The following is a 14301-nucleotide window of genomic DNA, read 5'->3' on the forward strand; positions in this document are numbered from 1 at the left end:
GTAGGATAAGGAAATAGGTATTACTGAAGAAATAATAAGCTGCATTTTATAGAGGAGTAAAAATACTTATTTTGAGATAATATCGCCTGAAGTGATGAAGTTTGAATTCATATTTAATAAGATTAAAATAAAGCCCTTTCTTACTGAGCACTTATTATCCAGAAAGTAACTCCTTGTAGTTTTAGATCCAGTAATGGAATGTTTTGAACGATTTACAAAATGTATTCATTGCAAAAATTATTTTTATATTTAAATTCTTGCGAAATTAATATTATCACGCTACCGTGCACTCATTTCATCATAAGCTTTTCAAATTTGCAATTTCAATTTCAGTAATTTTCAACCATGAACTTTCCCTTCAAAGTTCCGCTATGCATTGTGTGTTATGGATCATTTCTACTATACTTAGCTTCAACAGAGAAGAAAAGGTTACTAACAAAGACATAATTTCGTAATTATTAAGAGCTTCTAAATCTCATATTTATACAAGGAGACCAATCTCTTATCTGTACTCTAAAAATGTAAAATTTTGATTGCGTCATTTTGATTTCAAATTAATTCATTTAACTCAATGATTTAATATCTTCATTTTAATGGAATTTCTTTTGAAAAAATATAACTGACAAATTTTTCTTAATCCGAAATATTAAATAGCTAAAATTTGAATTATAAATCTGCTCAAAAGGAATTTAAGATGAAAACTAAATTTTCTATATTTCAGTTTCAAATTAAAATTAATTAAATTCATTATCCACAAAATTCATTTACAAATCTCAATCTGTTTTAATTCATTATTCAAGAAGTATTTTTAAGATTTGAGATCCTACTTTACTACATAATATTACCAAATGAATTTTTGGATGGAATTTTGGATAAAGTTCAATTTAAAGATAGTCCTAAAACTAAATTTTCTATATTTCAGTTTCAAATTAAAATTAATTAAATTCATTATCCACAAAATTCATTTACAAATCTCAATCTGTTTTAATTCATTATTCAAGAAGTATTTTTAAGATTTGAGATCCTACTTTAATACATAATATTACCATCTGAATTTTTTGATGGAATTTTGGATAAAGTTCAATTGAAAGATATTCAGTTTTTTAATAGATTTATTTATAGAGTTCTTGCTAATTAAGATACTATAAAATAATACAAGATCATTCTTTTAGAAAATAATAGTAAATCCTTTATCAGTGAAGAATTGTTATGAGAACATTTTGCTTTAACCTTAATGTGACATAAACTCTCATCCGATATTTCTAGTCCTTTTAGAGGGTGGATATATTTGTTGCTAAGTTCATTAGACTACGGGAGACAATCAGTGAAGTTTTCTTTCAATTTCGAAACAAAGAGTTCCGGGAATTAAGGACATTATTACAAACTAAGAGCTAAAAATGATAATGATATAATATTGTTAAAAATTTGTAATAATAATAATGAGGTGTTATTATATTACGAAATAAGAATCTGTAATATCATTATATTTCCTTACCAACACAGTATGCAGTTTTATCCTCAGAGTACTTCCTCTTGGGTATCTTGGTTACTGCATTCATGATCTCCCAGAATATTCTTATCTCAACTTTCGTGTTCATATGAACAACTCTGGAAAGAATCATCCTCTAATTTAAGTAGAACAGATTTATTACGAATCTTAAAGTGCTTGCCATCATTTTCATCAACCTTCTTTTGACTTTTACACGATCCTATTGATTCTGGGTGACTTGTCCGTTCGTAAAAGTATTCACTAATAGTCACATAAACGGCATGATTGTGAACAGAAAACCTAAGTCCATCCTGTTTTGAGAGATTTTTACATCCATTCCTAGTTTCAGAAATATTAGGATAATGATGATCACTATCCATGTTTTCATCCATCACAATGGGGGGGGGAGGCACCTCGTAATGGAGGATGCGAAGCTTCCGACATAATGGTTGGTTCACGCCACCCTCGTCGGTATAGAAAAAGCTGGGGGGTCGGCTCCTCCCATCGATGACGGGACGTACATCCTAAAAGAAGGGTTGTACCATGACCGGTGATGGTTCTTGCGACTCAACAATAGTTCCTGCCAGTGCTGCTGTTGCTACAGTCCGGTCATTTATTATTATTATTATTATTATTTTTTTACATCTGCCTTCGGATGAGTAGAAGTAGACGGTTTAAGGTTCATGTCCTCATCCAGAATTCCAAATGGATATACATGTCGAATTTTTCTTTACATGAAACCTTTACATTCTTCCCTTCTTTAAAATTACCTGAAGCATGAAAATGTGATCTTCAAACTCTTAGGGCGCAGATGATTGGAAGATATTTAAAATTATACAGTCTACCGAAAGATACTATAATAAAAATCCTTCAATTTCCTAGATGATTGAACTCTCAGCAATTACAAAAGCAACAATTTTATTCTGTAGGTTTCTGGTCAATTTCTTAATTTCATTAGATGTTATTGGATAATAAATACTATCACATAAATATTATTATTAAAAATATACAAAGAAGTATAATATACAATTATTTAAAACAAGATGCTCTAATCCCTCAAAGGATAAATTTTATTACTATTTCACATGTTTGATTTTCATAAGCATGGATGTATTTTCGGCAACTGGATAATGGGCATTCAGGATTATAAACAATTTTTTTCTAATCGCTTCTTCTGCATTGCAGCTCAAATAATAGCCTTCTTTTCGGTGAAAATATCTTTTTTCTGCTATAATAATAAATAGGCGGTTCTTTCTTATTTCAGTCAGAGTTTCACTATTGTCTTCATTGACTCTAAAGTCCCAAGAAAGAAAGTTTTCAACATTTGTCTGGTACGCCCTTTGCCTGAGGGTACAGACTCTTTTACAACTGTCCTCGGTTTCTAAAGTAACTTTTCTCTTCTCTGTAAAAGGACTTTGTAATTCTATATCTTCAAGAAAAATCTCATTCGTGGCTTTAGAGATAGACAATTTAGCTATTTCCAAAGGAAAATTCTCTCTTTTTGTTGAAATAATTTGTTTTCTTTATATCTACACGAAATTCACTGATTGCTTTTATTTTCAGTTGCAACCTCCAGAAGTGGAATTTTCTCTTTCTTCTTTGAATTTTGGTTACCTGTAAGGTTTTTATGGGTTTTAGTAATACAGTTTTCTTCAAAATTTTCCGAAAATGTCAATCAATAAATCTTAATATCAAATAATATCATCGAAAGGCTGAATTCGCATTTTTTTTTCAATTTATTCATTCTGATAGTCATACTTACTTCGAGGCTAATTTCTGCACATAAGACCTAAAATCAAACAGTTTGTACATTACAGAAATAAAAGCCATTTTGTTTTATCCAATCAAAAACAATTTCTTTTGTTCAAATATTAAAACCAAAACGAAGTACTATCTGGTTTATATATGAAGATTCTTTTAAAACTTAATAAAAATTGCCAGCAAGAGAATAATCTATAGGAATAATGCACGCTATGGCATTTAATATATATATATATATATATATATATATATATATATATATATATATATATATATAATTTAACTGGTTAATGTTTCCAATAAAATCATATTATTAATCAGGAATGTCACTTTACTTAAATTCTTTGAACCTACACTAAACAACATTTCAAAAGAATAGATAAACAGGAATAGTTAGTTAAGGAAAAGAACTATGATCTAGATATAATAATCCAAAATAATTGACTGAATATTTCAAAAAAGAAATTAACACAATTTAATACATTAAATACAAGAACATTTCTAAAGAAAACAATTAGTGTTTGCAAATTCAAAATGAACGAAAATTACTAAAAGCATAGATTATTTAAAAACACATTTCTGAAATTATTCAGAAAATTTCATCTTAGCTTACAATTTGGTCCTTTTTATATATAAAATTCAAAATTGGGAGTCAGTCAGTCACAAAGTCAACAGAAATACGTTAAAATAAAAATGCTCCACTTTCATAAATGATTTATCTATTGAATTTTAATAAAACCAAGAATCTCATTACGTGTTCTACTGGATGATATCTTAATTGCTTTACAACATAATAAATGTTCAATACCATTGCATAATAATTATTCTTGAAAAAAAAACAAGGTGCTATGATATGGATTAAAATAATTTTTTAAACTAAAATCCATCTACTGACATACTGTGTCTACGATTCGAAGGAAGCATTTGCAAAGGGTTTTATCATAATTTCACCGACAACCTTCTTATACTTCAGGCACTGAATTATTAAACATAATCATTCATGTGCTTTAAGCGGTTTCACATCCACTCTAAGTTGTAATGAGATTCGTAGATCCCACCTTTGGCTCCAATTTTTATATTTTACGATTTCATATCAAAAATTCTGATCTCTGCCGCTGCTAGGAAATAGACGATCCACTTCATTATGCCACTAGCTGCCCTCTTACCACGTATTTTCACCTCACCAACCCACCCATGACCTCGAACGAATTTGGCGGAACAACGTGATGACAAACAAAATGTCCGAAATCAAAGTCAGTAATCTTTTGCAGTTTCTGTAGGATAGCGAAGACCTGTTTTTCTCCCAAACCACGACCAGAATAATTTGTTTCGTCGATTTCCTCAATCTAGCCTTTCTTCGAGAAATCTCATCAGAATCCCTGAACTTCTTTTCCCCACCAAACAATCGGTCGTGGTGGCCTGGTGGTAAGGTCTCGGCTTCGGAACCGGTGGGTTTCAGATTCGATACCCGATTCCATTGAAGAATTGTCGTGTAAGCTTGTCTGGTGCACGCTAAACCGTCCTGGCCAAACGCCCTGTCGCTTGTTTGGTGTGGTATGGAGAGAGGGGTGCCAGCTCAGCTGTCGTCCTCGTCATCTGACTGAGGTTCGTCCCGAAACAGCCCTTGTGTTGATTTAAAAAGGGACGGTAATATAACTAAACTAAATTAAACCCCACCAAACGCTCATATTTTCATAGTTGTAGTGAAGTTTCGTGTATTGTATGTAAACTTTAACATGCATTTCTTACTTCAACAAATCTTTCCATGTATACCCATTCAAATGGTCCCACCTGGGGTTGGGGGTGAGAAGCTTCCGATATGCTGGTTAGTTTTCGCCACCCCTGTGGGTACACGAAAGGTTGGGGGTCTGACTCCTCCCATCGATGACGGAACGTACTCCCTTAAGGAAATGTTGTGCCGTGGCCAGTGATGGCCCTTAGGAGTGAACCACAGTTCCCGCCAGAGTTGCTGTTGCTGCAGTCCAGTCATTCAAGTTTTTCCGTGTGCCATCGGGCGGGTCGGAGTAGTCAGTCTACGATATCTATTCAGTGATAAGGAATTCTAGAAATTCAATGTTTGATAGGAAAAGGGGAGGAAGAAACAAGAAAAGGGAAAGAAAAGAATAAAACTGCGTCTATACCAAGCACTAACAATGCTTTTTGCTTAACAAATTTAATTTCTTGATTATTAACAGCATTTGATACCGTATTTACATTAGAAGCCTGATCCCTCATCTGTGCTTATGTTTATAGAAACTTCATCAACATTATTTGCCACGGATTATTCCGCAAAAGTCCATCAAAAGCCGCATCCTATCCAGTTCCTTACCACCCGCCAAAGATTTTCATTTTTCTTTTTCTCTTGTGGGGTGCTCTAAACACTGCAATTTATTTCTTCGAAGGATAAACCGATTTCGGCTACTAAGATGTTATAAAAGGTTAGAAGGCATTTCGGTGTACTGAAGAATGGTCGGAATCTGCACTTGAAGGAATTTGGAGAATTTTGGTTTAAGAGATCATGGTGTGTTATCGACTAAATAAGCTGTAATCAATGATAGATAATTATACGAATTAAGTGTTAAAGTGCCTTATTTAAGGTTTCACCATTTTTCAATGGAATGAAGTCAATTCATGTGACACCGCAGTCACATGGCATAAGTAACAACGTATACCATGTAACATTGAATTGATCTTGCGCTTTTCTTTTGAAGATGCGCAAGGGATTAAAAAATTAAGTTAAAGCGACATACTAATGCGAATCAATGGTGTTTCATAGGACAATCAAACGGTTCCAATGTTATAATTTTATTAACAGAGAACGATATTCCAAGGCTGAAAAGAAAATAGTGAATTAGAAAAATCAAATGCCCATATTGTTAATTATATATGTTCCCAAAGGGAATTTTAATTATATTTGGAGTATTTTGACATATAATTTCGACATAATAATTTTGGTTTATTTAATCTCAAAATGAGTACAAATTTATATTTGAACCAATGCCCGTGAGGATCACATGACGATATTTAAGATGTCTTTGGACAGGAAATGAGAAAATACACTCAATCAATCAAATCAGTATAGGACAAAGAAATTACAATCAACTTGATCAACTAGTGACCTAGTAGGCATTACATTTTTGAGGAACATAAATCGCACAAAGAATGTAATGGGTTCTACTATCCTCTATCTATATTCTTACTGAGTATTATTTAAAACCCATGTACACTTTTGTACCTATGTACCTATGCACTTTTGTACCTACGCACATAAATTGCTCGCTGCAGTTGAATTGGCTTTTGAAAATTTTGTTAGCTTTTTTGGAAGACAAAACAAATGAGGGCCAGTGTCCTAATACGTTAGATTTAAGTTCAGTTTCTATCTCAAGTACTATCTAGATTCTTTATTATCGGTTTGGCTAATAGTAGATGACACTTCTGGTTTATTATGAGTCCTTGACTCATGGATTTCACAATATATCATCACTGATATATCAAGCCAAATGTTTTATTGATGCAAAATACTTGCATAAGTTTGCAATAACTGTTCTCAAACTGTTGTGTGTAATATGAGATATGTTCGTACGTTATTAAGAAATGCCATATGTCGATCTCGTTTCAGTTGTTGTATTAGATTTCGTATACGTTTGTATATTTTTCATATACGATATTTAATGTTATAGCGACGGTATGTTACACAAAGGAAATTCAAACTTTTATTGTTAATTTAGGGATTTGAGTAAGGATTCAATGTAATTTCGCTTTGTTAAGCAATGTCTCTCACTAATAGCCTTTAATTTATTGTATTGTTGTATATTTACATACTTGAAATTAATCAAAAGGAAATCATTAATTTTAAGTATTAAAACTAAATATATATTTCCCTTTTAGCATGGGCGGACACCTGATTACTATAAAACCCACCTCATAACACTTCCAAGTAAAACAATGATGAAGACAAGACATGCAGGAGGCCGAGGAACAGAAACATTAAATCGTTACAGTAAACAAGGTGGTAAGTGAAAAAAGTAATGAATAACACAATTTTTGTTCCTACATAAATATGAAATGTTGGAAAAACTGCACATTTTTTAGCTACCTTATTTTATTTTTTTATATTTTGCAATTACTTAGGAGAAAAATCATGATATTTTGAAGGTATACTTTATATTAACGAGGAAGAAAAGAAAAAAAAATATTTAAAAACTAGAGCTGCAGTAGTGCCGTCAAAATAAATTTTAGAGGATTAGGTAGATGCACTTAGTTTGAGACATTTTTTATTCTTAATTTTATTCACTAATAGTGAACATTTATATTAAAATATTTTAGTTCTTGTTTATATTTTTTATGAGCTCATCATAATTACAAAATGTTGAAAAAACATCCTTCCTTCGCATAAACTACGCTAATTGAATAAATAACTTTCTCCTTCTTTAAAAAAATGTGTGCAAAGACCGAAGTTAAAATATACTGCTGCCCACTTAACTGTTTTAATTAGAATTTTTCTTAACTATCTTTTAAATAAATTTTAAATGTCAGCTTTTTAAGTGCATCTAAAAAAAAGATAAGCTCAGAAGATTATATAAAATCTTCAACTGTTACCAATTCTGTTTAAAAAGAAAAAAAATAAAACAAATTATGAAAATAGAAAATAGTTTTTTTAAAAGGGATTTTTATTTTGTAAATAATTCTTTTTTTGGCATTTCTTTTCTTATTTTAAGTATTTGATAACTTTTTCAACATTAAAAATGACGTGGTTTGTGAATAGTTAAATACTTATTTATTTATTTAAGAAGCTTCCATTTTGCACTCAATTTTACTAAAACTTGCAATTGCTAATTGCGAGAAATAATTGTGAGAAATTGAAGTTTCTGTAATTTTTAGTAAATAGTAAATTCAGCAAATGAGAAACTTTTACGGGAAAAATTTCTTTTATGATTAAAAATTATATGAATGTGCTTTCAATGTGAATATATACGTGATTCTAGTAGTTGGATATATTGGGCATATAAAAAATTTCTCTTACTTTCATTTCCAAACATATTTATTTTTTTTTAATTTCATAAATTCCCTTTCATAATTTTGAAACACATTTATCTTTTAAAAAAAGAATCAATTAATACAAAATATTCAGATTTTGAATTTATTTTTAATTATTATTATTATTATTATTATTTTGCAATATTCAGAAAAAAAAACTTTTCCTTCACAGATCGTTTCCTTTATCCTTAATCATTTATTCAAAATAATAATCCAGTTTCTTATCTTTTAATTATATCACGATTCCTTGAAATAAAACCTTGTCTTCTCAAAACAAAATCATAATTTTTCAAAATAAAAACTTAATTTATTAAAATAAATTTTGCATTTCTCTAAAGTCCAAAACACAGATTGCCAATTGGAAATAACTTTTTACCTCTTAAAATGAAGTTTATAATTTAACAGAAATCTTATCGATGTACAAATGTTACCAAATGATTTATTGCAAATTTTGGCCTGATTTTTCAGAATTTTTTTTTCATAATATATTGATTAAAATTAAATAAATGACAAAAATATTTCTAAATTTTCAAAACTTACCCTTTCGAATCTGGAAAATATGCAAATCTTCTACATGTGTTCGTTTTTCAATTGTTTCAATTTGAAAGATTTCAGTGGTAAATTTATCGGAAGAGAATGAATAAAAGAAGTGCTATAATAAAAAAAGTACTTGAAGATTTTTTTTATAATTAAGTTGATTTCTAAATGATACATACCATTGTAACTATCCAAAATATATATCATAGGAATTTTAATTTTTTGTACCGTCATAAATGTTAATAAATTTTCATAGGCTAAGAATCAAAACGCTGGAATCAAACTATTAGAATGATGTCAGAGGGTATATTCATTTAAAACAAATGTAGATAATAAAGATGAAACTGCTTTTAAAAACACATATTTATTACATTTTTAAAAGGTAGAACAAGATTTTTTTTTATCAAATATATAGATATCAAAATAAACTGGCAAAAGTGCCAGGCACTGAAAGAAATACTTTAATTAAATTAGAGAGTTGATCAAGTGTATAATATATATTTACATATAATCTAATGAATATTTAAGTATTTTCTTTCTTATAATATAGTTATTATAAATCCCTATTGCATTATCATTTTCAGTGTTTCATGGTTTTATGATTAAGGTTTGATTTCCATACTTGAGATAAAAAAAATTCTTTTCAACTTTTTAGCACCCTGGTATAAAAGTTTCTTTATTTCTATTATTGTCCAATTTATATTTCATAATATATTTCCTAATTTATAATTAGAAAAATTTTAGTCTTGCAATTAATTTTTTCTGAAATTTGCTACTAGAGGACACCTCTAAAAAGAAATAAAAATTTAACTGAAATAAATGCGATAGAGAAGCATACACAATAAATAGATTATTATAAGTATAAAAATTATGGGTAAACACAAATATACACACATTCAGAACTCTTTTACCTAAAGAAGTGAATACAAAAGCAATTATAAAGTTCATTTTTTATAAAATTTAATGAGATGACTGTTAGTTATTTTTATATAATCTAAACTCCTTAAACATTCCAAATTATAAAACCAATTTATATATATAATGTGATTTAAAAATATTTGCTTTAACTTACTCAATTAAAATAAGTAATTTTTATTAATTTTATCGTTACCTTATCGATTACATTTAATTGATATCAATATCTTAGATTTATAAAATGAATGTTTTTTGTATACAGTATAGTTTATTTTAATATTCAATCAATGAATAAATTATATGGTGTTAATTTAAAACATCCTCTTTAGAACGTGATTAACACTTTTTCTCATCATTTTTGAGACCTATTCATGAGTTGAAAATTATTTAGCTTGTATCATCATTTTCAGTATTAGAAAGAATGACAGCAGCCTTGCAACGAGGAGACATTGACCTTCTGCATGATTTGGTATTAGAAGGTCACGGAAAACATTTGCTGGGGAAAACTTCATGGCATGATGATGTGAAAAACTTCCTTAAAGAGCTTCCTACATATTTAGTACGTATATCACGCTGCACATTATTGTAAAAATGTTAACATAAATTAATAAATTTGAAGCATTTATTTAAAATATTTTAAAATTTATATCATACTTGCAATTTGTATTATTGTTTTATTTTCTTACAGTTAATTTTTAAAAAGTGACTGCTTCAATAGCTGATTTCATGTTATTTTCTTTATAAATTTATAACTTCAACGAACAAATTTAGAAGAAAATAAAGATATTATATATAGCTTAGAAAGTATTATTCAAAATTTAAATAAAATTCCATTTAAGATTTATTAAATTTTCAAACTCTTAAAAAATTAGATTTCTAAGATGTATTTTTCCTGGCTAATACTTTTTAATCATACAACAATAAATCAAATAACAATATTAAATTTTAAACATTAAAAGCAAATTGTTGAAAATGTTTACGTTATTCGTTAAGGATGGTAAAAACTGAAGAATAAGGAATTTTTTATGAAACTTCATTTCCCATTTTGTTATTTTTAATCAAATATTTTTCAAAGAGTTTTTTACACCCACTCACACACACACACACATATATATATCAGCTTTTTACTATATACTTATAAAATCCTTTTAAAAGGAAAATTGGAAGTCTATATATAACTTGGAAGCGAAAGTAATTTGTATTAGTAATACTACGCTGAAAGAATATAATTTAATAAAAATCATAATATGAAAAAAATGAACGCTTATTAAAATAAGTTTCATCAATATTGTTTTAAATGGTAGGATCTCATCATCATTTAATTTTGAGGGAATGAATTCTCCCTTGACCTTAAGGTGCTCTGATTCACTAACTCCGCGGAAAATACTTCTCTTGTTACAGCAACTTCATATACATATGTACACAATGTATTCCGCAAATGATTGAAATTCCGAATTCATGGAATGAAAAGGTAGAGTTGTAGCTAAAAGAACCTCAGCCTTTAGATTGTGCAAACAGAGGGAATTCGGTAATCGCAAACAAAACTTCTAGTCGATTCTAACTCAACTGCTTAGTGAACTTCAACAGTAAACTGCTGGATTGTCGTTTGTTGGTCGATTTTGACGAAGTTTCAGATCTTATTATGATGTCGATAACAAGTAGCTCGTTTCAAGGTTCTCAATTGTTCCCAGTGTCAATATTTGGGACTCTACGTTCATTACTCTTCAGTTTTATGTCAAAACTCGTGCATAGTTCAAAACTGACTTCAGGAAACTTCGTAATAAGCCAGTTTTCTTGATAGGGTAGCTCTTAATCATGATCTTTATATAACCATTTAAGAATAAATTATTATTCAAATGGTTTCTTTCTTTATTTGGCGATGCTGTCACAGCCAGATTATGTAAAAGATTGATTGAGGCAATGGAGAGTTGAATTTTAATTCCTAAATACAATTACATATGAATATATTACGCAATAAGCAAAAAAGCAACATCATAAATACAAAAATTCAAAACAAACTCAAAAGAAAAAATTATTAATTTCTTAGAATTACATATAAATATTATTATATTACAGAATCGTTGTACATATATATTAAATATCTAATATACAAATAAATACTTTAATTATAAAACTCATATAACGTGCTAGATTATTCAATATGTTATTTAAAAATTAAAAAGTCTTTATATATTTATATATAAACATAATTTCCAAAAATATTTGAAACAAATAAACCAAAGTATATTTTTCCATTATTATTATTCTTTTTTCAGATAACTCTGCACACATACTGACATCTTGGAAAAAAATTTTCAGTTTCAATAGAACGCATTTATTATAAATCAAAATTTCAAGTCATGCGGTAGTGTTTTCACTAGTAAATCTGTATAAATGAAATTTTCAATAAAAGTGAAATTAAAAGCATAATAGTCCTAATTATCTGGTGAACTTGGCTAATTTTAATCAAATAAAAAGGAGCAAAAATAAACGTGGCTTGTTCAAAAGAAATATTAAAAAAATTTTCAAATGATTGTAATTGCTGATACTTTTCCAAAATGCATATTTAAAAGGCTCAAGAGCGATTTCAGTTTTAATTTCAGCTTCTTACTATTATACCCAAAGTTTCAAGTTTCGACTATTTTAATATCATAGAATGATGTGATTAAGATAATTGGGCATAGAAAATCTGTGAAATCCCAATTATCCGCGGAACTGGATGGTTCCGCAAACGCAAATAATGTGTAAAAATGCCGGAAGTAGGAGTAAATCAACAGTGTATGTTTGAATAATTGTGTAACACAAAATGTATTTAAGCAATTTTTATTTACAGTAGGGTGTCTATTTACGCATTTTTGAATGAATGAAATGTAGTTTTCTGCGCTAAAAAGCATTTTGATTCACCTTTTTAGACAAAAAGGGTAATTTATTTGTGACTTTTTATAGGTATTAAAACATAGAATTTTTTATTTGCAATTGATATTTTTATAATAATATTTTGAGATTAGCAACCATGGTTAATCGAAATTTTACTGTATTATTAAATTGTCTTTTCAGATACATGTAGCGAATATAACTTTCTCAATGAATTTAAAATTTTGAAACAACCATCACTATTTTACATTTTACATTTTTTTAAAAATAATTTGCTGAAGATAAATCTTAAGAGGAAATTTTGACTGACTTGTCCGAAAATCACGTTTCTTAAATTTACAAGCTTTATGTTATGCTGAATTTTTTCAATGCATTTTTGATTTCAATACAAGAAATTCACTTGCCTTAGTTTGTTACTTAAAACTAATAAAATCAATCATTATTTTAAATTATTAATATACTTTAAAAAGTAAATAATACTCTTTTGTAAAATAAGGACTTTGTTTCATAAACCTTTCACTTTGTACTCTTTCTCTGAGAACTTATTAGCACTAATCTTAGAATATCTGTTTTAACTATCATATTCTTTTTATTTCCTTTAAAATGCCTTAAATTTACTGTTTGTATGGCATATCCAATTCTTCTAATGCACTATAGTATATTGCACAATGTATTCTTTTACAGTAATTTTATTTAGAAAAGTAATAATATTGACTGAAAACTTTTATTATATTTAAATATCAAATATAGCTTTTTAAACATAAAAGTTCAGCTTTGAAACACATCCATGGTTGTACCTCATACTTTAAAACGTTGTAACATTATCAAAGAGTTGATTCTGTTTTAATTATCACATTTTTCAATCTTTAAAAAGTAATGCTTCTTAAATTTATTATGTACTTGATATTCTGAATTTTTTCAAATCAATTTAGTTTGTAGAACATGACCTGTTTTATACTAGTTTTTTCCTAAAATTAATAAAACTGTTAATTTATAATTATGAATGTAGTATTTAAATTTAAACATACTTCTTTGCAACGTAATAATGCAGTCATATGTATGTCATAATATATATATACAGTTATAAATATAATGTTAGAAAACGTTGTTATAGTTTAGTTATTCTATGTTAATTATATTATTTATCATTTCTGTAGAATAACATACAGTCTTTCCACGATGCCATACGAAAAGGAGATGTTGAACGAGTTCGAGAACATGTCTCAGCTAATGAGAAACTGATGAAAGCTCGAGATGATACAGGGTCTTTACCCTTACATATAGCAGTGACATCGAATCAGTCAGAAGTTTTAGATTATTTTCTGAGGAACCATTCAAACGTGTTGAACTGTAAAGATTCTGTGAGTAATTTATTAATTAATTTATTTATTGCTTTATAGATTTATTGTTCTCATTTAATTTATTTCATTACCTAAAATGTTTTATATTAGGACTGATACAAAATAATTGTGACAAAAATTCTTTTTGTTTGATGAAAATGTTACTCAGTACAAACTGGTTATTTTTCTGTACATCATCAAGTATAAAAACTTTTTACATCTAGTTTAACAATTTTTTTTTTTTAATTTCAAAAAATATTTCATCAACACATACACATACATGGTAAATTGAATGTAAATTATTCATTCAATTGAAGGTAATTTGAATTACCTGTTTCTACATTCCTG

The 14301-nt window shown here is 28.3% G+C and overlaps 1 protein-coding gene across 1 annotated transcript in view; it reads left to right on the forward strand.

Moving 5' to 3' along the window:
• LOC129959655 (poly [ADP-ribose] polymerase tankyrase-like) overlaps positions 1–14070 on the forward strand; it is a 237337-nt gene extending 223267 nt beyond the window's left edge. Inside the window, exons 14-17 of the mRNA XM_056072543.1 lie at positions 7139–7262; positions 10150–10298; positions 13771–13974; positions 14065–14070. Of these exons, the coding sequence (XP_055928518.1) occupies positions 7139–7262; positions 10150–10298; positions 13771–13974; positions 14065–14070 (483 nt within the window). The remainder of the gene's footprint in view (positions 1–7138; positions 7263–10149; positions 10299–13770; positions 13975–14064) is intronic.
• Positions 14071–14301: the final 231 nt, after the last annotated feature.

Source organism: Argiope bruennichi, chromosome X2 (genome assembly GCF_947563725.1).
Source record: "Argiope bruennichi chromosome X2, qqArgBrue1.1, whole genome shotgun sequence".
NCBI classification, from domain to species: domain Eukaryota; kingdom Metazoa; phylum Arthropoda; class Arachnida; order Araneae; family Araneidae; genus Argiope; species Argiope bruennichi.